The sequence below is a fragment of the Podarcis liolepis genome (assembly GCF_965112155.1).
Source record: "Podarcis liolepis genome assembly, chromosome: 3".
Taxonomy (NCBI): domain Eukaryota; kingdom Metazoa; phylum Chordata; class Lepidosauria; order Squamata; family Lacertidae; genus Podarcis; species Podarcis liolepis.
The window spans coordinates 75980491-76008074 of record NC_139557.1 but is presented as its reverse complement, the minus strand read 5'-3'; the positions used below and the strand labels follow the sequence as shown (position 1 = coordinate 76008074).

The following is a 27584-nucleotide window of genomic DNA, read 5'->3' as shown; positions in this document are numbered from 1 at the left end:
AATGTGAGCTAGAAGCAAAGCAGGAAGCTGGAGAGAGGATCAGAGCAACACACTTCCCATGGTCATGAAAATATATCTGCCTTTTAATTAGCATGCCACAATCTGCTACCTGAATGGCGTAACCTTACCTGGCCTACTTTGATCCCACGTGTTCTTTCAGGCAGCATCTCTTCACAAGCCCAGCAGAAATCCATCTACAAAGATGCTCGCTATGAATCCCCACCCACCCCACTTCTAGCAGCAATGATAATGATGACAGTACTTTTAATTGCTTGTCCCTCCATTTATAACCCTATGGAATTTAGGGCTGTACTAGATTTACATTGTGAAGCAGTAATCCGATCTCTGTCATGTTCCTTATTAAAACAACTCAACACTACCACACACACATATCCAAAATCTGCAAACTTTTACAAACATGGTACCCTGCATGTGTGTAGCCAAAAATTATTCAAAAGCATTCCTCAATTAATTGAGGTTTTGCTCCCCCCTCCCCACAAAAGCCTGCCCCTTTTGAGGTGGTGATTTTTACTCACGATCTCCCAAAAACTTTTTTGGGGAGCCCCTAACAAAAATCCTGGCTACGTTCATGGTTCTCTATATTCTTTTTCTCCTATTCCCTGGCGGCGGAGGCCTGTTTCCCTAGTTTAGGACGTTCCGGACACCCATAGCCATGCTTAATTTTTAATCCTTGCCGTATTTTTGTATACTAAAGCAAGTGGCTTCGCGTAAGGAAACTGTGAAGCAGGAAAGTCTCCCTGCGCAGCACCTGCCCCGTCTACTTTCCCACCCAAGTCTGCAGCCATGCGGCCCCGAAGTTCTTGCAAGACTCCCCTTCCACACAGGTTGGCGTCGACCTCGGGCATGGAAAATAAATTCTGGGGCCGAGGTCAGACCCTTTTCCTCCCCGTATTCACTTCCCAGGGCGAGAATGAGAAGACGGGACCCCCCGCCCCGGAGGCCACGTGCGCGCCTGCAGTGAGGCCGTAGGCCGCTGGAGGCCGCCCTCCCGAGCTCAGGAGGCGGCCGGCGGTGCCCGGCCTCGGCGCCGCGGTGCTGGCGGAAGTGTGGCGCGCGCGCGTACATTTTGTGTCGACTGCGAAGCCGAAGCCGAGCGGAGATCCGGGAAAGAGACGTGGCGGCCCCGGGTCGCCGAGAGGGAGCGGAGCCCAGCCAGCCATGGAGACGTGGAATATGAACCTACCCCGGGGACCCGAAAACCTGTGCTTCGACAAGGACGAGTTTATGAAGGTGAGTGAGGAGGCGGAGGCCCCTGGGCAGGAGGGCGCCTGGCTGGGCCGAAGCCGGGGCTGAAGGGAGAGGAGGGGCAACTGGGGAGGTGTGGGGAGATGCTAGGGGGAGATGCGTGTCTGTACGAGACCCTGGCTGGGCTGGAGTGACTCGCAGGCCTCGCCACCCCAGGGAAGCTCTAGTCCTGCCCCCCCCCCCCAACTCGGAAAGCCCTTCAAAGTAGCTCATTTTTCTCCTAGTAGGGTTGTCAGAGATGATTTATAGGTTGTTTTCCTCCATGTGGGGGAGATAGGGGTATATGCACCTCTTTTTAATAGATGAATATTTGGACTTCCTATTGCTGGCCCCGTTCGCACATTATTCAATTCCCCCAAGGAAGTCCATGCTGCCTGTGCATGGCATGTATCTTGTGTAGGTTTTTTTATGTTTCGTGTATGTTGCACGCACACATTTTTCAGTCTGAACCTGTTTAAAATCTAGATGCCTCAGCCAGGACGTTTCCTATGGAGAACTCAGGCCCGTGTTGGATTTGGGTCCTCTGATCCTGTGAGGCATCCCTGTGTTGCGGCCTGCCAGACAGCTCTTCCTATTTCACCTGTCATACTGTCCATCATACATGGAGACTGGCTCTTTCAGAATGTGCTGCTCCATTGGTTAGAGCATGGTGCTGATAAGATTATGGGTTCAATAGCTGCCTATTCCTGCATTGCAGGAATTTGGGTTGAATGATCCAAGGTCCCTCCCAACCCTACAATTCAGTTCTGATTCTAGACACGTAGCTGTCTCCTTGAAAAAACTGCTGTTCAGAATATCTTAAAAAATAAAATAAAGGGGATTCCTGGATGTAAGCAATTATACAACTTTAAAACATTCTTTGTTGTTGCACTCATGTCCTGCTTTTAGGTTTCCCATAAGGATCTTGTTGGGCACAGTGTGAGCAGGATGTTGGACTACATGGACCTTTGGTCTAATTCATGAGGGCTCTTCTTATGGTCTTATGCTGTCAGACCCATTATTATTATTAAGCAGGCAGAAGGCCTTTTCGGTAGTGGTGCCCACCCTGTGGATCGCCCTCCCATCAGATGTCAAAGAGATAAACAATTACATGACCTTCCATAGACATCTGAAGGCAGCGTTGTATCAGGAAGCTTTAAATGTCTGGTGTATCATGTGTTCTTTTATACTCTATTATAAGATGCCCAGAGTGGCTGGGGCAACCCAGTCAGATGGGTGGTAGAAGTAATAAATTACTATTATTATTATTATTATTATTATTATTATTATTATTATTATTATTATTATCATCATTATTAATATTATTTTGAATAGTACCAATTAGTTAGGCTTTACAGACAGAAAGCACTTTAACAAACCAATAAGACTATGTTTATACATCTTATATTTTAGTACTTCATTTAGAACAAAAACTTTTCCTAGTTAATGGTCCTCATTTTTATCCCTTCACTTCAAGCATGCTTGGAAGTTAGATAAATACAAACTGCTTTTACAAGGAATTGCATTTTCTGTTATGAGCCATTTCTTAAATCATGATTATTATTATTTACCTATTTCATATATAGCCGGATTTTGATGTCGATCACTTTGTGTCGGAGTGCAGGAAACGTGTTCAGTTGGAAGAGCTTCGGGATGATCTTGAGCTCTACTACAAACTTCTTAAAACTGCCATGATAGAGCTCATAAACAAGGATTATGCAGACTTTGTTAATCTTTCCACCAATCTAGTAAGTTTCAAATTGGATGTTTTATATGTACTAATCTTAGTGTTTAAGTATACTAATAATAAATATTTGAAAATGCTAATATTCAACATACTTCCAAAAGCAGGGTCCTGTGGCTCTACATACGTTGCTGGATTGCATCTCCTGTCAGCCCCAATCACCATGCCAATGGTCAGTGATGATGGGAGTTGTAGTCCAGCAACATTTGAAGGGCCTTACATTTTAAGGAGGTATTGGAAGCTTCTAGGCAAGGGTTTGGTATGTGAATAGGCTGTTTGAGGTGGGTGTGCAGGATGTCATAGGATACTTCAATATACAGAAGGAAGACAACTGGTAAATAAAAAACACCTTTGGATTAAAATCTCTTAGCTGTAATATGAAAAAGTGTGGGCAAGTGCTGTGAATTGATACATGCTAGAAAAGAGAGGTTAAATAGTCCAGAGGTAAAAATATATATATATTAAAAGTTCTTTCTCACATCATATTTGCATCCCACTTTTCCTTCAAGGAGTATAAATGGATAGATAAGATTTTATTTTTATAGCATTTGATACTTTTGAAAATAGATAGAATATGCAATTCTTAAAAAGTCTTTTAATGTGCATTAGGATGACTTGTTCCATACCACTAAATGAGTTTCCTGGCTGAGTGTAGATTTGAAATGGGTCCCTTTGATCCAGATCCTTGTTCTGTCTTCTTAGTTGGCATGGGGTGCTGATAACGGCGCTAAAGATAAGGTACCTATTGAACGCTCTGCACATATAGAGTATGTGGACACACAGTCTTCCATTTTTGTCCAGTTTATGTTGTTTTGATTTCAGCAGTCATTCACAGATAATTCTGTTCAGGATTGGAGCCAGCTTGCCAGAGATTACAAGTTAGCAATGTACAAGTGCCATTTCTGTTGTTGTACCAATGACAGCCAGCCATTAGGAAAATATAATAGTCAGGATTACTTGCTAGTTGGGATGTCTTCTGAAGTACTGGTTGTAAACATTTTTTACATTTGTTTTCAATAGAAATGTAATTTGTTACAAAATATACACATGCACAGTTTCAACTGCTCATTAATCATAATATGTAATATGTTTGGACAATTTATTTAGGTTGGCATGGACAAAGCCCTTAATCAGCTTTCAGTGCCTTTAGGACAACTGCGAGAGGAAGTTATGGTATGTTCTGAAATAAGTTGTCATATCATTTGTCTGATTTTGAAAATATTGAGAAACCAAATAAATTCTGTATGGGGTTAACATAGGGGATTTCATGAAGCAGCAAAATACATTTTGTCAGAACATTTAGAAACTATTTTAGGAGCCCTAACTGTGTGGTAAGAACAGAGACAAGAACACCACAGGCACACATTTATGTTAACCTATGCATAAAGTAAATGGCATTTCCATGTACTTCTCTGGTTCACCAGAAGCAGCTTAGTCATGCTGGCCACATGACCCGGAAGCTGTCTGCACTCCCTTGGCCAGTAAAGCGAGATGAGCGCCACAACCCCAGAGTCGTACACGACTGGACTTAATGGTCAGGGGTCCCTTTACCTTTACTATGCATAAAGTATATTTAGCCAAACAAGCAAATACTTGTTTCTAAAAAATAAATTATTTATTTCATTCACCTCTTTTTTCCCTAAAAGTTAATGTATTATGTGTTGGAAAGGAAAGTAGGGCTGTGTTGATTAAATATGCAGATGGTATTAAAATAAGAAATAATATTAATAACAGCAACACATGCAAGATTAGCTAGGTGACCTCATGAACTGAAATAATAGAAGTGGGATGGAATGTCTCTGAACCAACTGGTTGAAAAGATAACTAGAATAATTTCTAGATATTGAGACATTTCTTTTTCTACAGGACGACAGTTAGATTAAATTGAAAGCAAGACCTAAAGTGTTGCTTCTGTTTGGGCTGAATTTCCTCATATTTAATTTCCCTGAGCTCTTTTACCACCGCTCCTCACTCTCCATAGCCGTTTCATTACTAATCTACCTAATGAACAAGGAGCTACACTCCTTTTGTCTTGTCGCTGCCTGGAAACTCATGATTATAAGTGGCTCTACTGAAATCTAATAAGGCTCTGAAAATGAAATTTGTAAAGGGTTATGTTCTTCAGAAATGGTCCTCCCACACAGAAAGCAGTAGGGGAGCTGCCATCCAGAACTTGTAAGGTACACTTTACCTTAGATCAGGGAAGGATGTTTCCTTCTTATTCTGACATGGGAATGATGAAAGCCCCAGGTACATGGGAGACTACGTCACTATTGACTAAGCTTCCAAGAGGAACAGCATTGCGTTGCCTGTTACCTCAGACATCCTATTTTACTGAAGTAGCACTGGAAAAATACAGTGTTGGCTCCCATGCTGCTAAGATAATATTGGAAAGGGACCTTAGGAATTATCAGAAACAAACAGAAGTTATATCAACAGTGGGATGGTGCCAGTTGGATTGCAATGTGTCCCTGATCGTGCTCAATTGGAAATTGCCTATGGCCAACAAGCCCTGCAATCATGTCCATCTTACTTTTCAAATGTAGCTCAGCATAGAAAAGTCTTGTTGCAAAGGATAGATGGGTTTGCAATTACTATAGCACAGCCTGGAATAAGTGATATTTCTCCAGGGAAAGGAGCTCCAGCTGAGCACATAATAGGAAGTGTCCAGCACCTGAGATTTGGCTTTGAATAAATATTTTGGCCTCGTTCATAACTTATGCATTTTAGAAAGGCACAAAAGACGTGATTAATCTGTGTGAGAGATGTTAACTCATATGTGCACAGAACTGCTTGTTTTAATTGGAGGAAATATGGAGTGTGTGTGTATATGTTTTTTCTTTCCAGAGTCTTAAGTCTTGTGTCAGTGAAGGAATTCGAGCAATTGATGAACGTGTGTCTAAACAAGAAGATATCAGGGCGAAAAAGGTACAACAGGCAGCCCCATTTATTGCATTTTTATGGCAAAAGGGCAAAATGAACATATATATACCACAATATGGAAATTTAATTATTAGTTTGAGAGCACTTCATGCAATCTTCTGACATGGCAAAATGAAAAGGAACTAGTAGACGCAGATTTGCCTTCCTAGAAGATCAGAGCCTTACTTTTTCTAACACACTTTCTCAAGGCATGACCTATGTCCTTTTGAAGAGTGTTCTAGGAATTCTAGGATAGAATACACTTTTCCCTTTGGCTGTAGAAAGGGAGATCCTTCATTGGAGGCTACCTTGTTGTGGCTGTAAGAACCTTTGTGGACAACCTCCCTGTCCTGTCAGTGCTCAAATGCAAGTGAGAAAAAATAGGTGTGCAGGATGAATTGAAGGAGGCCTTGAATCTAAAGTGCTCTCATGCCTCTAGTACGTTACCAAGCTAAGGAGAAAACTGCACAAGACCAAGAGCAGGAAGCACAGAAACCTATGGGAGAGAAACTGATGGACAGGACCTCAGAGCTAATGGCAAGGGAGGAAAAACAAGTTTACCCTCTCTACATGAGCCTGACAGAGCTTTGGATTTCGTAGTTTCTCTGCCTTTGATTGCTTCTCCCTTCCTCTTTTGAATTGCTCTGCTAACTGCAGTCCTATACACACCTACCTGGGAGTGAGTCCCATTGAACTCAGTGGAACTTAATTCTGAACAGCCATGTGTAGGATTCCACTGTTTAAACTGTTTCCCACTTGCACTGAACAGTATGCATTTAAATGACGGTAAACATGGACAAAAGCCATCATAGGGAGTTTTTGGGTTCCTTGTTTTTTCTTATGCATTTCTTTGAATGTGGTAACAGAAGGCACTGTCTTTAATACGTGTTGCAGTTCTGACACAACACACCTCCCCTCCTTATGCCAAGAAGAACCAAGTTTACATGGGAGCTCCATACAGTTATTAACCTCAGCAGTGGAGAGGTGGGGGTCTCTTTGGCATAGTGGTGCACTTCAGAGATCACATTGTAATAGGTTTATTACTTCCAGCTCCTTACCTATTGAGTCAAATCATTTCCCCAAAATACCTGCAAATTTGTTGGGAAGAAAATATCTCAGATTCAATATGAGAAGTTTTTCTTTTCTTTCTCCCCCCCCCCACCAACCAGATGTGTGTCCTGAGACTTATTCAAGTTATTAAAGCAGTTGAGAAAATTGAGAAAATTCTGCACTCCCAAAATTCTAAAGAAATGTCATCACTAGAAGGAAGCAGGTATGGGATCAGCAAGTTGCTTTTGCTTAGTTCTGTCTGTCTTTGAAATCTATATACCAGCATCTTGAAACTCCAAAGTGGGAGGAAGCAACTATTTAAAGAAGTTAGTTCGTGATATACCAATTGCTTCTGTCATAATAACATGCCAAAATAGCAAATGCCGTTTTACAGTTAGCAGAGCACCTGTCCTGCCACCTGTGTACCCTTTTGTGGAGCAGTCTTTTGACTTTCATAGGGGTGTTCTGGAGTAAATTAGTTGTAGATTTTCCCTATGGCTCTATGGTTGTTGTTGTTTATCTTGTGCCAGCAACAAAAGGGAGCTATGGTCATGTTTTCCCTGCTTAAATCTTGTTTCTATGTATGGAAGGTGTGTGCACACAAACCTGTGCAAGACACAGTGCCTGTTTCATGACCTGTATATGTGATAGAAACCTATGATTGATCCCTTGCTTAGTGAAACAGTCATGTATGCATTCTTCATGTATGATGAACAGAGCATGCACTGTAGTTACATGTTGTGATACCACCATAAGAAAAATATCACATATGAAGACATAACACTGGGACATTTTCATAGCCTCTGAAATCTTCTTGGTCTTTGCATTCAGTACATCTTTTTAAAATGCAAATGCCCATTTGTCTTGCCTGTTTTCACAAATCTCCTAGCATATCTCTAGGCTTTGCAAGGGTTCACTAGCTGGTCTCTGAAGATAGGAGATCCACCTGGGATTCTGACACTCCTTGGAATTGACAGAGGAGACAGGGCCTGGCACAGCTTCCTATGATCTGGCATTTTTCAGTTGCTTTGAAGCTGGTTTGAGTAGACATGTTGCATTATCCCATATCCCACCCCTCTATTGTGTTGGAGGTACTGGGTAGGTTTTGCCCAGGCATAAGACAAGAAGGGGGTGCATTAGGGACACAGAATTACCTGCCCCTTGCCCTGAGGCCTCTGAAAGCTTCCGCCATTAAGAGTCAAGCCTGTTCCTAACTGCATAGCCCTGTTGCGGGATCTTCTTGGTCACACTAAATGCAAAGGGATTGTTGGGAGCTGGGAGGAAATCACATGAACTTGCGTATATATACACACATACATATATAGGAAGAGACTGTGTGTTTGTGTGAAGGGGGGGAGAGGGATTATGATTATCTACTGCCATTATTTTATCAAAATCGTATCCTGATGTGTGCCAATTCCTTTGCAAGTCCACTTCTGACCGGACAGATTTTAGAAAGAATTGCCACAGAATTCAACCAGTTACAGTTTCATGCAGTACAGAGCAAAGGAATGCCACTCCTAGACAAGTTGAAACCAGTAAGTATGTTGCCTTGTTTTACAAAAAAAAGTTGTCACAATTAAATCATAATAATATTGTGGACTTTCAGTGGTGCCATCATTATGAAAGTTCATGCATTTTTCTTGGACTGTAGTTGTGATGAACAAGAAGAATGAAAAAATTGTATCTGTTCCCATACAGTTAGTCAGCCAATGTGTTCTCTTCTCCTTAAAATCCCTAAAATCTTGTTTGTTGGAGACTGAAATGCTTGCGTTTCTGTTTGCCTTCTGGCAGCTGAATCACCGATTATCTCAGCTAAAGAGAGCCAGTGTGGTGTAGTGGTTAAGAGTGATAGACTCATAATCGGGTGAACTGGGTTTGTGTCTCCGCTCCTCCACATGCAGCTGCTGGGTGACCTTGGGCCAGTCATACTTCTCTGAAGTCTCTCAGCCCCATTCACCTCACAGAGTGTTTGTTGTGGGGGAGGAAGGGAAAGGAGAATGTTAGCCGCTTTGAGACTCCCTAGGGTAGTGATAAAGCGGGATATCAAATCCAAACTCCTCCTCCTCCTCCTCTTCTTCTTCTTCTTAAGCTTTAAAAAATATATTTATAAAAATAAGCAAATCATGCCTATCAATTAAAACTGTATGTATAGCAGTACATTGTTCTGATATTTACTGCTCCAGTATGTAAAGAACATTTCATCCTTTCAACAAATTGTTTTATATTTTTACACTTTTAACCCACATGCTCAGCAGTGTTTACCATCCAGAACTCTAACAAATACAGTATGTCAGTTTTGTTGTGAGTACAATGATCAGCACTCTTCAATAATTACAACTTTGTAGGAGTAGTAGTTTTCCTACTGTTAGTAGCAAACGCACGTAATAAATGTAATATTAACTCAAATTATACCTCAACCAATGTTATTATTCCCAAATATTCAAGCATGTTGTTTAAAACAATTTAATTTTAAACAGCCATTCAATAATAATCTATAAAAATCATTAAGGGTTGGGTTTCTGGTAAACTTCAGATTAGAATTTTAACCTACTGTATTTTTTCGTGTATAAGGCTCCCCCATGTATAAGACAACCCCCTTTTTTTTTACCCAAAATTAAGAAATTAAGTTCTTTAGCTTTTTGGGGGGATAGGGGAGGTCACTGCCACCAATCGCTCACCTGCCTGCCTGCTACTGGCGATCGCACACCTCGCCACAGCTGCCAATTGTCTGCCCACTCCCCACCACCAACAGCCCACCCGCCTACTTGCTGCAGCCACCAATCGCCTGCCCGTCTCGCCACAGCCGCCAATCGCCTGCCCAATTGCCACAGCCAATCGGCAGCAGGCCTTGCCGCAGCCACCAATCACCCGCCCAATCGCCACTGCCAATCTCCTGCTTGCTGCTGCCATTAATTGCACGTCCCCCTTCTGCATTCACTATCTGTGTATAAGATGACTCCCAATTTTTGCCTGATTTTTTTTTTAGCAAAAAGCATCGTCTTGGAAAAATACAGTATATTGGTGATTGGTGGTTTTTGAGGCTATAATGCAGTTCTTAAATGACTAAATAAAACTAGTGGATATTTCTGATTTTTCTGGCACAGCAATAACAATTCTTTTCATTCTTTTTTTGAAAATCATAGCGAATAGTTGGGATAACAGCAATGCTGCAGCAGTCCCTGGAAGGGCTGCTTTTAGAAGGTCTTCAAACTTCCAACATTGACATAATCCGTCATTGCTTGAGAACCTATGCAACAATAGACAAAACACGGGACGCTGAGGCATTAGTTGGTGAAGTGCTTGTGAAACCATATGTAGATGAGGTAAGTGAAGCTGGAGGCAACTGACTCAGGAGAATACCTTGTGTTTTGTATATATGTCTAGTACTTCTGGGGCTCTTCCTGACTTATGAAAAAGAACTCAGCAAAAAGAAAGTTAGAGCAGAAAGCAGGTTATTTGAACATTTGTATTTTTATCTTGCATTTTTATGTTGTGAACTGCCCTAAGATCTACAAATTTAATAAATAATATTTGCCACTAGACCTTGAATATGTTCAGGTGCTAAAAAAAATATGGTGTCAGTGTGTTACAACATCGGGAGGCTGTTGCATGTAGGAACGGAAAGCTAATTTAACTGTTTTATATCTCCTATTAAACAGCATTTTGAGCATTGCTATGATAATGCAGTAATTATTGACTTTGGGCTGTAGATGGAAGATATTTTCATCTTTTTTGCACTGGAGTTCTTGTCTGGCATCTTTAATTTGATACTAAATGTTTTTAACAGGTGATTGTGGAGCAGTTTGTTCAATCTCGTCCTAATGGCCTCCAGACCATGTACAACAAATTGCTGGAGTTTGTTCCTCTCCACTGCCGGCTCTTGCGTGAAGTAACAGGGGGAGGTATTTCAAGGTAACACAAACCTTTTTTTGTTAAATGGCGTGAGCAATTGTTGTTTCGGTTTCACTTATAACTATGGACAATACAATAATACCTCTGCGAACGTCCACCTCATATAGCGTCCGCTTCGGCTGGCTAGCAGCCGGGGCTCCGGAACGGATCCCGGTCACAAAACAAGTAGAGCTTCTGAAGTCAGTGGACTTGAGTTACCGTATTTTTCGCACCATAGGGCGCACCGGACCATAGGGCGCACCCAGTTTTTAGGGGGGGGGGAATCAAGAAAAAAATCTTTCCCCCCCCCAGCCCCAAAGAGCAGCGTACAGGGTGCGCACAACCTCTCCCTGCCGGAGGGGTTGCGCGCAGCTATGGAGCAAGCCAAGTTTTGGCTTCCCCTTTAGCCCCATGCAGCCTCTCCTTGCCGGGAGACGCTGCGCAGGGCTAAAGAAGCCATAGCCCCGTGCAGCCTCTCCTTGCGGAGGGGTTGTGCGCAGCTATGGAAGAAGGCAAGGCAGCGAGCGGGATGGATCCCGCTCGCTTTTTTGCCTTCCCCTTTAGCCCCGCGCAGCCTCTCCTTGCGGAGGGGTTGCGCGCAGCTATGGAAGAAGGCAAGGCAGCGAGCGGGATGGATCCCGCTCGCTGTTTTGCCTTCCCCTTTAGCCCCGCGCAGCGTCTCCTTGCCGGGAGACGCTGCGCAGGGCTTTCCTGGCTTCTCTGGGAGGTGGGGGAATTCCCCCACCTCCCGCAAAACTGGCAGAAGCCGCGCGCACTTTAAAAGGGCTGCACGGCTTCTCCTGGCTTTTCTGGGAGGTGGGGGAATTCCCCCACCTCCTGCAAAACCGGCAGAAGCCGCGCGCACTTTAAAAGGGCTGCACGGCTTCTCCTGGCTTTCCTGGATGCGGCCAGTCAGTCCCTTCTCCCTCCTGTGGAAAAGCCCGCAAGAGCGCACGGAGCTTGTGTGCGGCTCTTGGGGGCTTTCCCCGCCTGCCTCCCCCCCTGCATTCGCTCCATAGGACGCACACACATTTTCCCTTGCTTTTTAGGAGGGAAAAAGTGCTTCCTATGGTGCGAAAAATACGGTAGTTGTAACTAAGGTGCATCAGTTTCAGTGGGGCTACTCTTGAGTGTGATTTAGTCTGATTTTAAATGATGCAAGCAGAATTCTTGATCCTCATCTGCAGAAAATCAATATCTTACAGTAGAGAATAGAGATGCTGTAACCTGCTGAGAATATTATTGAAAATGCAACTGTTTTCCACAAAGAAAAAAGATTAAAAGCCTAAATATTCTTTTCATACTCAGTAAACCGTTATCAGAACCACATTCCTGTCTGTGGTCTCCAGGGGGGCGGGGTGTTCAATAGAATAACCTCAACTCATTCTGAAAGTGTCTGATTTTATTGCCACTTCATTAATGAAATATTTTTCTTTTCATTGCCAGGTCCTTTAATTTCTTAATCCAGGCTAGTACATCTGGTATATTCAGGTGTTTCCAAATATGTGCTAGACATGATTTCAACAGCTAATTTCAAATCACCTGCATGTATTTTGTTTGGATTTGATGTTTGTAGTGGTTTGGGGAACTAGAAAACTCTTATAACTCAAGCCTTTACAGAATTGATGTCCACCATTCAGCAAGAAGAATCGCAAGCAACAGGAAGCTGTGGGCTGGAGTGTAAAGTCTATGAGCTTGGCTGTGGTGCAGAATTAGGGTTACAGTCAGTAGATTCAGGGCAATACTCCATCAAGACCTAGGGTGTTGTGTATCTACTGTAGTAACTCTACTGTTGGTCTAAGTTCTGGAATGTGTGTGTACTAGGTTGGTGCTATCTCATATAATGGGTCATTGTGTTACAGCATGTAACAGCTAATTGTTGGAAAATGTAGTTTGCTAATTTGTCTATATAAAATTAAAAAAGAAAAAGAGATTGTAAATCTGACTAGTGGAACTACATGACTGAGCACTTTGCCTATTATTTTGGATCGCTATCTCCTTAAATAAGTGCCTAATTCATATTGCAATTAAATTCAGGCCACCTAAATTGAATCCATTTATTTTGTTCCAGTTAACACAGTAGCCTGCAATTATTGGTGCTTAGGATTTAGCTCTCGAGACTGCAGAAATACTTTCCTAATTATCCAGGCATTGTGGTGCTCTTCCTATGACTTAACATTTTGCTAACATTTCAATTCTCTTAATCCCTGAATAGGTTTAATCTTCTTTCATAAGAGAAAATCATTAATATTTTGTTTGTGATGGACGAGAACTATAAAACATTTAATTCCCTCACTCTGCCTCCCAAGTTTCCGAACTATCAAATGGGGTATAAATCCTAATCTGTATGTGATGCTGGTGACATTTAGAAATTGGAACTCAGGGAACAAGAAAACAAAGTTTATTCTTTCTCCCTGGGGCAGCCACAATAATGTTCAAGTGTGTTTCCCATTCGTGTCTATATTATTATGTGTTCTTGAGGGAAACTGAGTCCTGCTTCATTTTCAACGTTACCTCCTTACCTCTTTTCACATAGTTAAGCTCCAGAATGAGCTGGACTAGAATAAAAATGCTACGGTCAACAGACCACAGGGAGGGTTCAGTTCCTTTGAAACACATGACCTTTTGATGTTAAAATCAGACACATACATGGCCCACTATATGGATGAACACCGAATGTGTCCAGCCCATATCACGTCTATGCACAGGCTCAGGATGTACTTAACTATCTATCAGTAGCTGTTGAGGAAGTAAGCCATGTTTGTTGCCTTTTAGTGTTTTCCTCACTGATACATGCATTTGCTGGAGTGTCCAATAGTGGACAATAGGGCTTTCTGCATACCCAGTTCCTTGTCCTGAGCTTAGGTTTCTTTCAAATGAGGTATTTACACTGAAATTGCTACTCCACACAAAGTTGTTACATCATGGACTTCCTAGTATGTTTCTACCATGATGCTTCCATGTATTCTTATGCCTCAGAAAATACAACTTCAAAAACTACGAACGCGTAGCACAAGCCTCACAACTATTGACAGCTTTAGAAAGACTCGCCCGCCTTTTGAAAGAGGTGTGGTTTTGATATTTGCAGAACCCATTTCCCTAACCTTTCATGCCCAGCACCTCATGTTTAGCTTTGTTCAAGAGACCTGGGAGAAAAAAATGATTCTCCTTATCTTTGCCTGCCCTCTTTAACGCAAGATCCTACCCTGAATCAACCACACACCCATTTGAACAACATCTTTCTGCTATAGAGTCAGAAATGAATTAAGTCCTCGAGAGTGCCGATCTGGATATCTGTTTAGGGAAGAGTGGAAATCTGAAGAGTGGAGATCTGGAGATCTGTTTAGGGAAGTTTTTTAATGACTGATGTTTTAATAAATTTCTAATCTCCTGTTGGAAGCCGCCCAGAGTGGCTGGGGAAACCCAGCCAGATGGGCGGGGTATAAGTAGTAGTAGTAGTAATAATAATAATAATAATAATAATAATAATAATTAATAATGGAGAGATGTTACAAGCATGCAGTGCAACATGCTCTGAGTGATGTGGAAAGTTGGCTGCAGTTTCATGTGTAGCTTGTAGCAGAAGAGCAACAACTGGATAGGATATGCCCATTTGGAAGCACCCTTAAACTCAATTCTGGGTAGCGATATTCACCTACTGGTTGTGCAGGTTCATGGGCACTATTGGCTAGCTCTCCTGCTGACTGCTTGAGTTATTGGGAACAAGTCACTGGCTAACACATTCTCCTGTATTTCAATTAAGTATGAACTAGCTGCTGCTGTGCTATAAATTTTCTTCCTAAATGCCCTCTGCCCAGAATACCAACTCTGTGCTGAGCAGAACTTTTTATATCTATAAAGTTTTCCCAGACTGAGTATATCCCCACAGATTTGTATAAGCAGATTTATATGTTTCATAGAAGTATCTGTTAATTAATTTGGATTTGATTGTAGTATAAAAAGACAAGATGTTAAAATGATAAGAAGCCAAGAATATGTTGACATTAAGCTAGTAGAAATATTCAGATGATTTGCTACAAACCTACTAATGTACATTTTTGTATAATTATTGATAATGCTTATATTTTAAGTATTTCTAAGAAAAATGTTTGTTTAATTTTGCAGCGAAAAGGGGAATGTTGTTCCTGGATATGATTTTTTGGTAAATTCTGTGTGGCCAGAAATAGTTCGTGGTTTAGAAGTTAAGCTGCCATCACTGTTTAATCCTGGGAACCCAGATGCATTTCATGAGGTAATTTAAAATATGCATATTAAGCTTCTCTTTAACACAATGAACCAAGGAATGTGGGCCTTTAGTTTAATACGAAAACTAGAAAATGATTTTTGAAATACAGAATGCTCAGATTCAACAACTAAGAGCAGTGTCATGTATTGAATTTTCTATACAGAGATTAACAATAATATTGATGTAAAGAATGTCAACATGAAGTATCATTTGATACAAGCAAGCATCATTTGATGTGCCTTAGTACTAGGCCTTTTAACCTGCTCAATTGACTAAAAATCTCAATTCTGGTTAATTGGAAGTTGTGTTATCTCTGCGCATCATGCTTATCAAAAGATACCCTCAAGGAGCTGCAGCAAAACAAAACAAAATATACCGAATAAAAATTAGTTAGTTTTCCAGTTCTGTTGCTAATTATATATCTGGTATTCTGGATTTCAGAGAGCTTGATAAATAGCGCTATGTTATTTCAATATTTGTATGTTAAAAATATACCTTAAATATTCCTTCTTCAGAAATACACTATAAGCATGGATTTTGTGAGAAAATTTGAACGGCAGTGTGGCTCACAAGCCAGCGTTAAAAGACTACGGTCACATCCTTCCTACCACAGCTTTAATGATAAATGGAATTTGCCTGTTTATTTCCAAATAAGGTTGGTATTTGAGTTTTATTTTTAGGGGACATGAAATTACTTCATTTAGATAAAAATATTTTTCATGTTTTGAAAGACACAGTCCCTTGCTGCCTGCTGAAACCTACAAAGGCAAAAATGTTGAAAAGTGGAATAAATGTCCTTTGGTCTCATAACATGCTGTTTGTCAGAACAGCATCCAAATATATCTCCATTTTTTGTGCAACAAGTACTGAAATAGAACAGTTTTTCAAATCTTACACATTATCTGTGGTTTGCAGCTGTCTATTCTGTCAGCTTTCCTACTATGAGGTAGAATGTGGATTGAACAGGAACAGTTTCTCCTATTAGGTGTTTGGAAATTTAACAATTACATTCCGTCTGATTTTACCTTTTTGTGATGTCATACGTTTTCAAATAGAAGATAATGTAAGCTACAACAGGAATCCATCATCTACAAATTATGCTTCATATTTCAGAATTACTATTTTTACTCATATGCAAATTCAGTTGATTGACTAAAACTCATGTGGTTAATAAACTAAGTTTTTTTTTATTGTAACAGCTTGATTTAAAAGTGAAGTGAAACAAAGCTGTACCTAAAAGAATTAGACTTGTTTATTGAATAAATAATTAAATGTTAGCAGCAAACCCAGAGTAAGGTAACCAAACCTTCCTGCTTAATTGGACTGAAACATTTGACTCGGCTGTGGTGTTCCTTGGACCCTTTGCACTCTGTGGCGTTCCTCCAGATAGACTGATAGCAATTGCCACATGTTCTTTTGAAACACAGATAAGCTTACAAGCTGCTTCTGTTTATATTTCTGAAAACTTGGTTATGATAGTACTTTTCTTTTTTAAAAAACAAAAATGTTCAGGGTATCAGAAAGAACTATTGATTTCCATCCCCTAGAACTGTTTGCAGAACCTTGTGGCAGTGTCCATTAGCAAATAAAAGGCAGCCATCGGTGCCACGGTCATAAGGCCTAGCCAGCCAGAGGTCATCAGAAGCAACTCTAAGAACTAAGGCACATCCCTGCCCCCCTTCCCCCTCCCTCTTTCAATGTAAAACTTTTCCCTTTAAGCTTCTTAACCCATCTGCACTTCCCTCTAGCCGCAGCGGTTCTCAACCTGTGGGTCCCCAGATGTTGTTGGACTACAACTCCCATCATCCCTGAGCTCCGGTCTTGCTAGCTAGGGGTGATGGGAGTTGTAGTTCAACAACGTCTGGGGACCCACAGGTTGAGAAAGGCTAGTGCAACTTTAAATTTGGTCCCAGCTTGCAAAACTCACAAGTTTTTGTTTTAAAGAGATGCTAAAATAGTGGTGATAACTAGAGGCTGGGGAAACCTCTCGGGGCCGCGCAAGGTCCAGCATTTCTCTACCAGCCCTATCCATTTGGGGATGGCCTTTATTCCTGAAATTTACCAGCTTTCTTACTCATCATAACAGCAAGAACTAACATAGGAAACTACAGTGCACAACCAGGGGTTGAATTGAATGAATGTATATTGGGCTTGCAGAGGATGGGGCAGTCTCTTTAGAGATGACAACATTAACTAACTGCTCTGTCTCTCAGACTCTTCTTCGAGCGCTCTTCTGTTTCTACTCCATACCTAACACTCATTCTGATACTGCCTCTCATTCTCCTGCTGTCATTCTTCTATTACATGGGAGCAGTTATAGCTGCTGTGTTATACAGATTCTTATGGTATTCGGGTTTGAAATACATTTGGGGCAATTGGACTACAGCGTGCAGCAGTAAGCTGCCAAATATTAATTTTAATTAGGATTTTAATTTTATTTTTTAGGTTTAGAGAAATAGCGGGGGCCTTAGAAACAGCCTTTTCTGATGACTTAGAAGAAGCTCCAGGTAAATTACATCTTCACTGTAATTAGCATGTGCAATGAGGATTTGAGAGTGAATGACAAATAATCATTTTTGACTACCATAAAGCACTTCACAATTATATCTGTCATGTTTATACTGATGGGAACTTCAGCTATGCTTTAAGAAAAATAGTATAGTGTCTAAGGGTGAACTCAAGGAAATAATTCTCAAGAATGATTTCTGCTTTTAGCCAATGACATCAACTATGGCAGAAATCTTGTCAGCTGCACTGCCTAGAAGTTGGGTAGCAGTGATGGCTAGACATAGTGGCTCGGAATGAAGAATGAATTGCACTGGAAAGAAGACAAAAGTTCTTTTGCTTACAGCCTTAAATGTTGTGTCATTTAATGGTATATGACGGGAGGGACAGTTGACAAACAGGTAGTTCTATAACCTCTGTATAGCACTGAAATAAAATGTGCACCATCACAGCATAGCATTACAGTGGTACCTCAGGTTACATATGCTTCAGGTTACATACGCTTCAGGTTACAGACTCCGCTAACCCAGAAATAGTGCTTCAGGTTAAGAACTTTGCTTCAGGATAAGAACAGAAATCGGGCTCCAGCAGCGCAGTGGCAGCAGGAGGCCCCATTAGCTAAAGTGGTGCTTCAGGTTAAGAACAGTTTCAGGTTAAGAACAGACCTCCGGAACGAATTAAGTACTTAACCCGAGGTATCACTGTATTTTGCTTTTGTATCTCCATCCATAGTTCTGTAATGAGAGGTAACCCTCCTTAAAAAAGCTAATAGGTTATTAAAGAAACAGCAGCAGCCTTCCTTTCCCCTTCCTCAGCAGCTATGGCTTTGCTGCCCAGAATCCATAAGATGTGCCTGCCTCAGACCTCCAGCTATCATGTTTTTAGTAGTCTGTTGGGAGCCACCCAGAGTGACTGGGGCAACCCAGTCAGATGGGTGGAATACAAATAATAAAAATATTATTATTATTATTTAATCTTGGGTGGTTGTTAGTTGCTTTTCCTCAGAATTAAGTGAGGGGTGGGGGTGGGCCTTAAGTTAGCTAGATATTTGTCTCAGGATTGTTTATTGTCACTTTGGCTTATCTGTCTTTACACAAGATGTGTCAGTGATCCCCCAAACACTGGTGCTGTACAGAAGTTATGGGGCAGGTATGGGTACAGGATTGGAAATAAGAGAATAAAAGCAAAAGTGTATTCATAAACATTCATAATATAGCTGGTCTAATTGGGATAATTTTGAAAATCGCATAGGGCTACAGTTCTGGATTGTGACTAATAATTTAACTATTCCTGTGTTTTCTTTTCAGCTCAAAGTTCGTACAGCCTCTTGGCAACACATGTTGCATGTGCAAGTCTGCAGAAGTGTTGGTCGGATCAGATATTTCTGCCATTGCTCACACATCGCCTTTGGAAGCTTTCACTGCAGATTGTAGCGCGCTATTCATTTTTTATTAGCGAGGTGAGGACAAACACAGGCTTCTCTCAAAGCTCTATGGTTCTCCTTTCAAGTCTTATAGTTGTTATTTTTAGGAGGTTGCCTAAACCCTGTATGACAAGCCAAAATGCTGTTTCACTGCAGCTTTATCAAATTAGGGTATTACTGTATGTTGGTAGCCTGAGGCTACAGTCTTCTGTACACTTGCTAGGGAGCAATTCCCATTGAAATCAGTGGAACTTACTTATGAATGGACATTGTGTTGAGATGTGTATTGTTTGGTGTATGGTATGTTTGCAAAAACCTCTTTGCCATTTTCATTTTTCGTATTGCAGCTTTTACTCAGGCCCATCTCTAACGAAAGTACAAAGGATAAAAAATCATTGGCAAGCAGTAGCAAGGAGTGCCCACTGAACCCAAGCTCTGTTGAAGACCAAGGAAATGACTCTTGTCCACAGTCTCAGCCTTTAGCTTCCATATCCACCACTCAGCTGGTGCTTGTTGCTTCAGATCTGGATAAGCTTCAGGAATGGGTTGGTATACTTCATTGGTCTGCATGTCAAATATCAAATCCGGCCTATGGTTCTCTGAGCCCGGCTGACTCTGATACTGAACTTTTTTCTTAATGCTTATTCTTGTCAATTTTTTGTTCGCAAATTTAACAAAGAAGGAAAAAAGAAAAATCAGGGAAAGGAAATTATACTTCAAGCCTGGAAGGATAAACACCCACCATCTACAGTCATACCTTGGTTCTTGAACGGAATCCATTCCAGAAGTCCATTCGACTTCCAGAAATGTTCGAAAACCAAGGTGCAGCTTCCGATTGGCTGCAGGAGCTTCCTGCACTCAATCAGAAGCTGCGCCGGATGTTCGGCTTCCAAAAAACGTTCGCAGACTGGAACACTCACTTCTGAGTTTGCAGCATTCGGGAGCCAAAACATTCAAGTCACAAGACGTTTGAGGTCCAAGGTACAACTGTATTATGCAGTGGTCTAAGGACCTCACTGCCCTGGCTGCATTTGAACATATTTTTAAAAGTGTCAATCTTGTGTTGATACTTATTTGGACATCTGGAGGGCTTATATTAACTAATGTGTTTAATTAAGTTGAGTGTACTTATGGTTACTGTATCCTCAATTTGAGCTAATGGTTGTTACTTACACACACACATATACTTTCTGTCTCTTAGGCACCGTAAGGGTTCAGAAAGTCCACTTTTGTTGTCCTGCCATTAACCCCACCCTGACACCGAACTTTTGAAATATTTAAATGGCAGGCTTCAGTTCAGTAATAGCTATAATTTCCAGAACCTTAAGCATTAGAATGGATGCTCACATAAAGGGTGCTGATACTATCTCTGTGACTGTTGTATGAATAATGGTTGCAGATGCAGAAAATATTCCTTAATCTTTGTGCCTTTGGTTCCATGGAGTTTAGATATATCAAGGTTTATGTGTTTACTTTAAAGTATGTCTCTCTGCAGGGAAGATATAATGCAGTACATTATGTCATAAAGAGAATTATTTCATCTCCTGCAGCCTAACTTGCCATCAATTTGTAACATTCATGGCTGCTGCTGCTTCAGTTTTTCACAACTCTCTATAGAAAGCAGCTCTGTGGTTTTGTGTATCTTTGGGATGTGAGCCATGTGCTTGTTTTTGCAGTGTATATTTTCATTGATTAGCCTCTCAGCCCTCTGCAAGATTTAACTGTCAAGCTCTCATTTTGCTACACAAGCCTTGTAGCTCACTGGGGTGCTGTGAAGTCTGTTTGAGTGTGACTTTTTGATCACTTTTTCTGTTCAAGATTAATTAAATGCTTCAAGGAGCAAATCTGCTATTTTGAATAAAACTGTTTCATGAATTCTAGATGTTTTGCCTTGAGGCTTTCATAGTGTGCTGCATTGAATTCAGAATCTCTTGCTGTTGCGTCTGGCATTTGCATAGCTGATTTTCAAAATGTTATGTTTTGTGATGTTGGAGTAAAATTTATATACTGTAGCTGCACACAAGAAACACTTCTGTGCATGGGGAATTTGAATATATCGAGAAAACATATTCAAGTGTAGCTGTAATTGTTTGAATATTACTTTTCTTTCAGTTTCCTGAATTGTTGGAAATTATCAAACCAAAACTTGAAACCACTGGTTTCAAGAACATAGCCTGCATCTCAGGTAAATGTGAGTTCAGGTATCTGCTTATATTTTTTGTTACATATTCATGATATGATATGATGAACATACTCTGCTGGGAAGTATATCGGCAAATGCCTAATGGAGATAAATTGTTTAATGAGAGAGACTATTTTTGATTCAAGAAGATTCACCATAATTTGAGGAAATTTCTAAATTGTGCAGTATTTTATGCATGTTACACCCTACCCGTATTTGGCAGGCTATGGCTAGGGGATTGGGAATGCCTGTGGCTTACTTGGTCCTATTTCTCCTTCTCCTTGCTTGTTCAGAAATCTACTTTGCCTTCATTTTTGGAGTGAGCTATCAAGTGGCATTACAACTGTGCTGATATTTTTCGCTACCACAGTTTGCAAATTTACTTTTTACTGGGATTGCAACTGTGATTTAGATCTAACTGTGGTAGCAAAAATGCCAGTGCAAGTATAATACATATTTTACTTCTGGTGGTTCCCTCACTGCAAGAAGTGAGGTTACAGGGAACCAGGCAGAGGGCCTTCTTGGTAGTGGCGTCCACCCTGTGGAACACCCTCCCACCAGACGTCAAGGAAATAAGCAACTATCTTACTTTTAAAAGACATCTGAAGGCAGACCTGTTTAGGGAAGTTTTTTATGCTTGAAGTTTTATTCTGTTTTTAGTGTTCTTTTGGGAGTTGCCCAGGTGGGTGGGGTACAAATAAAATTATTATTATTATTATTATTGATTAGCTTTACAAATGAAAGGGAAAGGAGAAGATGTTTGCATATGAAGAAGGAACATAGAATAGTCATGAACCCACAGGACTTGCTTGATGGCCTAACTTTAATCAGGCAGTGTTTTAGCAACTGCCCCCAAGCCTTTTGTATGTGTATGAATGAGATATATTGGAATATTAATGCATCTGGGCAGAAAGATCCTCAAGCACAGATTCGCTGAGTAGAGGGGGATAGGAAGAACCAGTGGTGTCTTATCTACCAGCGGAAAAGAGCCTGGCAGAGTGGGACGTCCACTGTGGAGGCCTTTGATATGTCTGTGGATAGCCCTGTGAACATTGAGTTACTGCTAGTTTTTTGTTACTTAATGTTAGACTCCTTGAAAGACTGCTCCAGTTGTGGGGCAGGGGAGGAGGAGACAGCCTTGGATTTATTAGATTCCAGGCGCTTTGATCATCTGAGAGGCCACAGGATTGGCCTAATTAATCCCCCTTCTAGAACCAATGGTGGTGGTGGAGGATGATAAAGAAAAAGAAGATCCACACAGGAAGGAAGAGGGGCAACCCCTCCATGCCTCTTGTTCTGGCTGGAGCAAGCTAGCAGGGCTTTGGGTGTGGCAGACAACCAGTCATTTCACGCCCATCCAAACCTCATGGAAGACCGTGCTGTGAATTGTCAGTGTAACGCAGCATAATAAATAGTATCTGTCTTCTTTCTTTGATTACATTTTGGGGGGGGGGGCGGATAAGGGAGTTGAAAAAGACTGTTGCAATAGCCCTGGAATTTCTAATGAAGGGCAGTAATACACGTTTTAAGAAATACTCCAAAAGTGTGTGTTCATCTCAGGGGAGCTCAGATTTTACCACAGGTTTTTTCCCCCCTTAACAGGAGCCCTGGAAGACTCAAAGGACTCTTTACTGGGTTGCTGGCCAACCCTGAACAATAAGCTTATTCAGGAGTTAAGTGATTCTTGCTTCGGTTGCCTGAAAAGTGCTGTTGAGATTCCAAGGCTATATAGAAGAACCAATAAGGTAACATATCCTTCATATTTAAACAATAAAGGCTTGTGTCAGCAGCATAGAATGTTTTGACCACTTACCTGCAGCTGATAGCCCCCAACCCCATGAAGCACAGTAGCTTTGGCATATAATTTCTTACCTGAGATATCATCAATTAGCTATATGAGATGGAAGAGCACAGTGTTATGCTGATTAATGGTGATCTGTGTTACATGCAGTTTTCAACTTCTCCTAGTTTAATTTACACTTTATGGATCTCAATTGAGCCTGCCATGCCCACCTAAGCCAAGGTAGTAGGAATACTGTATGTTTGAATCCTAGTGTATAGCATTACTGCAGACTGGCATCAGCAGACTTCCTCAAACCAAAACCTTCCCCCACTTTATATGTGATGGGAACTGATCTGCTCTTTACACAAACTTTGAGATCTCTAGTTTCCCATTTTCCCCCAGGACCTTTGATAACAGGTCCATTGCTTTTTGTCATATTCATTTAATTCAGACAAACTACTACTTAACACACTTCAACACTATCAGGCAAACAGTTTCTTACCCCAACCCTTTCTGTGCATGTTTATGTCTGGTATGATGGGAATCCAATGAAAATACATTTTTTCCCTGAAAAAGTCAAATGTGTAGGCTCAAAAAGGAACCTAATTGAGGTTTAGGTGATATGTATATGTATTAAAAAACCATTTGATTAACTACCTAGTATTGAATTCTCATGTACTGCTTATGTATGAGCATGTTGAGCTTTGCTTGTTTTGAACTCTAAAATAACGAGCTTTTTACTCGTTTTCTTGTCAATTTGTGTAACATTAACCAGGAGGTGCCAACCAAAGCATTGCCCTATGTTGACACTGCTCTTAAACCTTTCCACCAACTGAAGAATGACTACAAAGATACACTGAAACCAGCTGTAATTGAGCAGTGGCTTGAAGGAGCCCTTGGCAAAAGCACACAAAAGTAAGTGAAAATTTACTGCAACTTCACAAGCGTATTTCAGCATTAAAAACTCAACTTTTCCCAAGCCACTGTTGATTAAGACAATCACATATTGGGCTAGATAAAAGAAGATGTGAGTGAGCACTTTGGCTGCGCGCATAACCCCTGTGCTCCTCCCTTTGTAGTAGAAGCCAGCAGTGGTGTAGTGGTTAAGAGTGATAGACTCGTAATCTGGTGAACCGGGTTCGCGTCTCCGCTCCTCCACATGCAGCTGCTGGGTGACCTTGGGCCAGTCACACTTCTCTGAAGTCTCTCAGCCTCACCCCACAGAGTGCTTGTTGCAGGGGAGGAAGGAAAAGGAGATTGTTAGCCGCTTTGAGATTCCTTAAGGGGAGTGAAAGGTGGGATATCAGATCCAAAGACTTCTTCTCTTCAAACAAACCAGGTTGTCTTCAGTTAACTATAGTTCCCAGGAAACTTTGGTGTGGAGTTGTTGTTGTTGTTTTTTGAATCTTACTGCTTTGTATGCAAAGGCATTTACAGACAATGAACCCACTGGACATGCTTGATTGCCTAACTCCTATTGTTGTCATCATGCAGCCCCTGCAGCATCAGCCAAGCCTTCTGCAGTGATGGAATGCATTTCCCTTCCTCCATTCATGAGGCCTGTACCAATTCCTGCACTAATTCCAGCAGTGCACTTGGGCAAGCAAGCCAACTCCTCCTTCCTTGACCCTTTTCCTCCATAATTTTGGCCAGCCACACTGATGCTACCCTGGTCTTCTGGCCTGTATCAGTCTCCGATTTCCCTGTTGCTGCTGCTTCCCTTCTCCTTCTACACAGCCCAGCTCTGCAGTGATGGGATGCAGCAGCAGGACTGGCAACAGCATGTGGCTGGGTGTTGCAGAGCCCACTGCCTTTATATTGCCCAGAGCCTATAGAAACTTGGAGCTGGCCTTGCAGAAACTGCTACCCATGTCCCACATGGCATTTTTGGGCCCGGATGCTAAATATGCACTTATAATAGTTGATTTTGGGAGTCTGATATTGTATACACAACTTACTGGTAAGGTAAAGGAAGAATCTAAGTATTAACAGCTATGGCATGTTCCAGCCAAACTTTTAAGTCCTATTGAGTTCAGTGAGAGCGACAAACACACATGTTGTTTGTTTCTGTCTGGCTGTGCCCTGTGGGCTCAAAGCAGATTAGAGTTGTTTTTCTGAATGCTAATCACTCTGTCCGTAAGGGGCTCACAGTCTAATGCATTAATGAATCTCTTTATTCAGGTACTTTGAGACAATATCAGATATTCTGAATTCTGTAAAGAAAATGGAAGAGAGTTTGAAAAGGCTGAAGCAGGCAAGAAAAACCGTGATGGCAAATAGCACCGCTCCAAATGGAGGCATGAGTGATGATAACAAAATCCGCCTGCAGCTGGCCTTGGATGTGGAGCACTTTGGAATTCAGGTAGGTTGGATGCAGACACAAATGTATGTGTGTTTTTGCGGGATAACAATTTTCTTTATCTGGGGTATATAAATCTGCCTCCTTCCAAAGCTTGTAAACCACTGAAAACCGCCTTGTGTATAGCAACATAGGAAGGTGGTATACAAATTAAAAGTGAAATAAAATGAGAAGGGAGCGGTTCAGGGTGATGTATAATTCATCTTAAAATCATCAGCAGAATAACAATAAAAGCACAATACCAAGAGAAAAATACCAACAGTTCATTGAAACACTTATTCAGGTATTGTTGCTGAGGATAAAAGTCACCATACAACAAAAGCCTGAGTAAATACAGATGGATCAGAAATAACTGGAAGCAGATATTTCATTCCTTTGAAAGGGAAGTAAGCATTTATTTCAGGCTGTGCAACGGTGTTTCGTTGTCTTGGCGCATGACCCAAATAACTGCAAGAGGGCCTCCTCCACTGTTAGCAAACTCAGTCTTTATAATTGGCACTCATGTGGATAGGACTCTGCTTGTTGTCCCTGCTAAAATTTCAGGCGGGAAATAAGTGGAAGGGCTTTCTCCTTTGCAGACCCCTGTCCCTCAAATGGTCTCCTCTTAGAGGTACATCTTTTACCTTTAGTGTTGGCCTTCAGGTGTCAGCTGAAGGCATTCTGTGAACAATCAAAATGGAATAGATTTCCATATTTGAACCACTGTGTTCCCGTCTCTTTACTGCTCTTTTGGTGGGAGTAGCTATTTTGTATTACGCTGCACCCCAGGCAGCAAAACTGAGATCCGTTAGCAAGTATTCAAGTTGTGCACTTCATCAGGTACCAACAGCAGTTGCCCACACACATGCTATTTCATGCTTGGCAAACATCAGAACGTCCCAACCAGCAAAAGTAACTGGAATGTTAGCCAAGTCAAATGATACTTATTCCAGCTGCCTAAAAATAACTTTGTCAAATGCATGCTAAATAAAAGAAGTGGCTGTCAACACAAGACAAGTTTCTATGTGCGTGTCTTATAGAGCTTCTGATCATGCAATGATTAAGTAAGGAATTTCTGCTTTTGCCTGCAAAAATAATAAATGAACTGTAATATTTTCTTTTAGATACAGAAGATGGGATTGCAGCTGAGCAACATCAAAAGCTTCTCAGCTCTTTCAGAGCTTGTTCAATCTGCCAAGGATCAGATAGCAGCAGAACAAACATGATTTTCAGCTGAGAAGAGAGAGCAGGCCTGGCTTCTGAAAAGAAGAGGGTTTCTTTTTATTTTCTCTCGTCAAGTACTATGTAGCAAGGAAGTGCTTCCTAATTCCGCTTCAGCAGCAAGTTAAGTGTGTCTCAAGAGACATAAAAACTTGTTTCACCAAAAAGGAGAGAACCTTATAGAAGAGCATTTACTCTCATTTTCCATTGTATGGAAGAAAGTTTATATATTTCTAAGCAATCTACTACAAAGCTATGAAAGGTTATTATTATTTTTATTATTTTTATTATTATTGTAAATCTTATCATGCAGGAAAACTGATTTAACATGATTAAAATAAACAAGAAAAGCATTGTCTTCCTTTGTAACATTTTATCACTGGAGAGGAGATGTATTAAATATGTAAGTTCAAGTGGCTTTGTAGTATTAATCTTCACACAATGTAAGAATAGTAATTTACTGACCCCTAAGCATACCTTTTCCTGCCAAACTAGCAGTTTGAAAGCACGAAGTGCAAATAGATAAATAGATACCGCTCCAGCAGGAAGGTAAACAGCATTTCCGTGTGCTGCTCTGGTCCGCCAGAAGCGGCTTAGTCATGCTGGCCACATGTCAAGCTGTAATCTGGCTCCCTTGGCCAGTAAAGCGAGATGACCACCACAACCCCAGAGTCATCCACGACTAGACCTCATGGTCAGGGGTCCCTTTACCTTTACCTTTAAGCATACCTTTTACGTTAGAACGTTGGGTTGTGTAGAAGAGATTAAAATAAGCTTTGCTATTCTTGAATTTTAAAACAAACAAGAAAGCATTCTCCCGAGCTTTGTCTTCAAAGAGGTCACACTTACTTTTTTTTTAAAGAAGAAAAAGAAACATTTGTTGAGGTGGTTGTCTTGAGTCTTGGAAGGGTCTTAAATCACCTAAAAGTCTGTCTGTCTGTTTCATGAAAAACTCAGGATTACTTTTGGGTTTGGGGTTTTCATTCTTTAAAACCATCATAAGTTACCTCTTTAAAACCATCATAAGTTAC

General features: G+C 41.1%; 1 protein-coding gene and 1 long non-coding RNA gene across 2 annotated transcripts; both read left to right on the top strand.

Moving 5' to 3' along the window:
- The first annotated feature begins 998 nt into the window (after positions 1 to 998).
- COG2 (component of oligomeric golgi complex 2) lies at positions 999 to 26911 on the top strand. Its single transcript, XM_083493871.1, has 18 exons — positions 999 to 1251; positions 2832 to 2993; positions 4097 to 4162; positions 5837 to 5917; positions 7081 to 7184; positions 8391 to 8499; positions 10108 to 10287; positions 10752 to 10876; positions 14981 to 15107; positions 15617 to 15756; positions 17547 to 17608; positions 18914 to 19065; positions 19377 to 19574; positions 21142 to 21214; positions 22814 to 22956; positions 23770 to 23909; positions 25176 to 25356; positions 26457 to 26911. Exons 1-18 carry the CDS (start codon positions 1180 to 1182, stop codon positions 26556 to 26558), a joined length of 2217 nt encoding a protein of 738 aa, XP_083349997.1. The 5' UTR covers positions 999 to 1179; the 3' UTR covers positions 26559 to 26911.
- On the top strand, positions 14003 to 14304 carry LOC310702403. The gene is made up of 2 exons (XR_014523493.1): positions 14003 to 14123; positions 14178 to 14304. It is a non-coding gene; the product is annotated as an uncharacterized lncRNA (long non-coding RNA).
- Positions 26912 to 27584: the final 673 nt, after the last annotated feature.